This window comes from Myotis davidii, unplaced genomic scaffold, assembly GCF_000327345.1.
Source record: "Myotis davidii unplaced genomic scaffold, ASM32734v1 scaffold399, whole genome shotgun sequence".
Taxonomy (NCBI): Eukaryota; Metazoa; Chordata; class Mammalia; order Chiroptera; family Vespertilionidae; genus Myotis; species Myotis davidii.
In genome coordinates, this window is record NW_006292094.1 from 7,309,352 (window position 1) to 7,310,804 (window position 1,453).

A 1,453-nucleotide genomic window follows, 5' to 3' on the forward strand; every position below is an offset into this window, starting at 1 on the left:
CGAGGCCGCGGTGGCGGAAAAACAAAACGCGCCTCCGTCGATTAAAGAGCCGTCCGTGGTCCCCATCGAAGGTCAGTCGGAGCCCACCCCGCCCCTCCCCCGGGATCTGGGGGCCACTTCCAGGCCGAGCGCTGGGGGGTGGGGGTGGGGTCTGCACCTCTTGTGCCTCCGGATTCTGTCGGGGTGCGGTGACCAGGACAGGCACAGCCCGGGTCCTGTTGTTGACACAAAGCCTCCAGTTCTGCAGCCCAGCCTGCCCGCTTCCTGCCTCAAGTCCCCATGGATCCCACCTGGTGGCTCCGTGACCCGTAGGTCAGATCTGTCAGCTGTCCAGGGCCGCAGAGGTTGGGCGTGGAGGTGCTGGCTGACAGCTTTGGGGAGGGGCCTCATGGAGGGCGGAGGGCTCACAGGCAGAGGGTCCTGGAGCAGGACCGCCAGGCGGAGCTGTGCTCGGAGAACAGTGAGGCTGGGCGGCGCAGGGGTCAGGGGTCAGGGCCCAGGCCGGCGGTGGGGGGAGGCTTGCGCTGGACTGGGTGCCACTAGGGACCCTGGGGGCCGCAGGGTCGGGGACACAGTGTTGGGAGTGAGGCAGGTGACAGCTGCCCCTGCCCTTGACCCTCGTGCAGGGGCCTCACCTGGGCCACTCGCGCTGGCGGAGCCTGAGCGTCTGCAGGGCTGAGGCCGCGACGCTCACTTACTGCCTGACCCCGTTTGTTTTCAGCATCACCTCCCTGGAAGGTGGTTGTGGAGATAAAAGTGAAATGTGGTTATTTAAGGACATTCTGGATGGTAACCGACTTTGTAGTTTTTTATTGGTTTGAGAGAGAGAGAGGAAGGGAGAGAGAAAATCGATGAGAAACATCGATCGCTGTCTCCTGCACGCTGTCCCCTGGGCCTGTGTCCCGACTGGGAATTGAAGGGCCTCCTCTCGTTGCCGGGAAGACGCTCAGCCCGCGGAGCCGCACCAGCCCGGGCACGTTTCCCGCAGAACAGGGAGAGGCCGCTCCGCTGTGTAATGTCCGACCTCGAGGGTGTCGTCAAGGCGGGACCTTGCTCACTCCCAGTCCCTCCGACCCGCCCTGTGGGCACCGAGCAGGTGCAGTTAGGGTGGAGATCAGACGACACTCTGGGGGGAGCAGGTGCCAGTGCTAAGTCTGCAGCTGAGGAAGTTAAGAGAACAAATGGGTGAAACTCAAAGGGCTCTTTGCAAAGACACTGAAGCAGGCGCCTGCGGGGGTGGGGTAACCGTGAGGGACAGACCCCCCCACGCAGCGGCTGCCGCTAGACAGAAAAGTAAGGCTCCGAATGGCACTGTGCTAACTGATTTGAAAACTTGGGACGGATTGACCAACTCGTAGAAAAACAGATGGGCTGCGGGACAAGTCGGGGGAGGTGTGGGAGGCAGGGAGGTCAGGAGGCGGCTGGTCCGCACCTGGGCCGCCGGGGCCGCCCT

The 1,453-nt window shown here is 63.5% G+C and overlaps 1 protein-coding gene across 1 annotated transcript in view; it reads left to right on the forward strand.

The window, feature by feature from the left end:
• Positions 1-1,453, forward strand: part of INTS1 (integrator complex subunit 1) — a 50,166-nt gene that overhangs the window by 1,364 nt on the left and 47,349 nt on the right. The window contains exon 2 of the mRNA XM_015565161.1: positions 5-71. Within this exon, the coding sequence (XP_015420647.1) occupies positions 5-71 (67 nt within the window). The remainder of the gene's footprint in view (positions 1-4; positions 72-1,453) is intronic.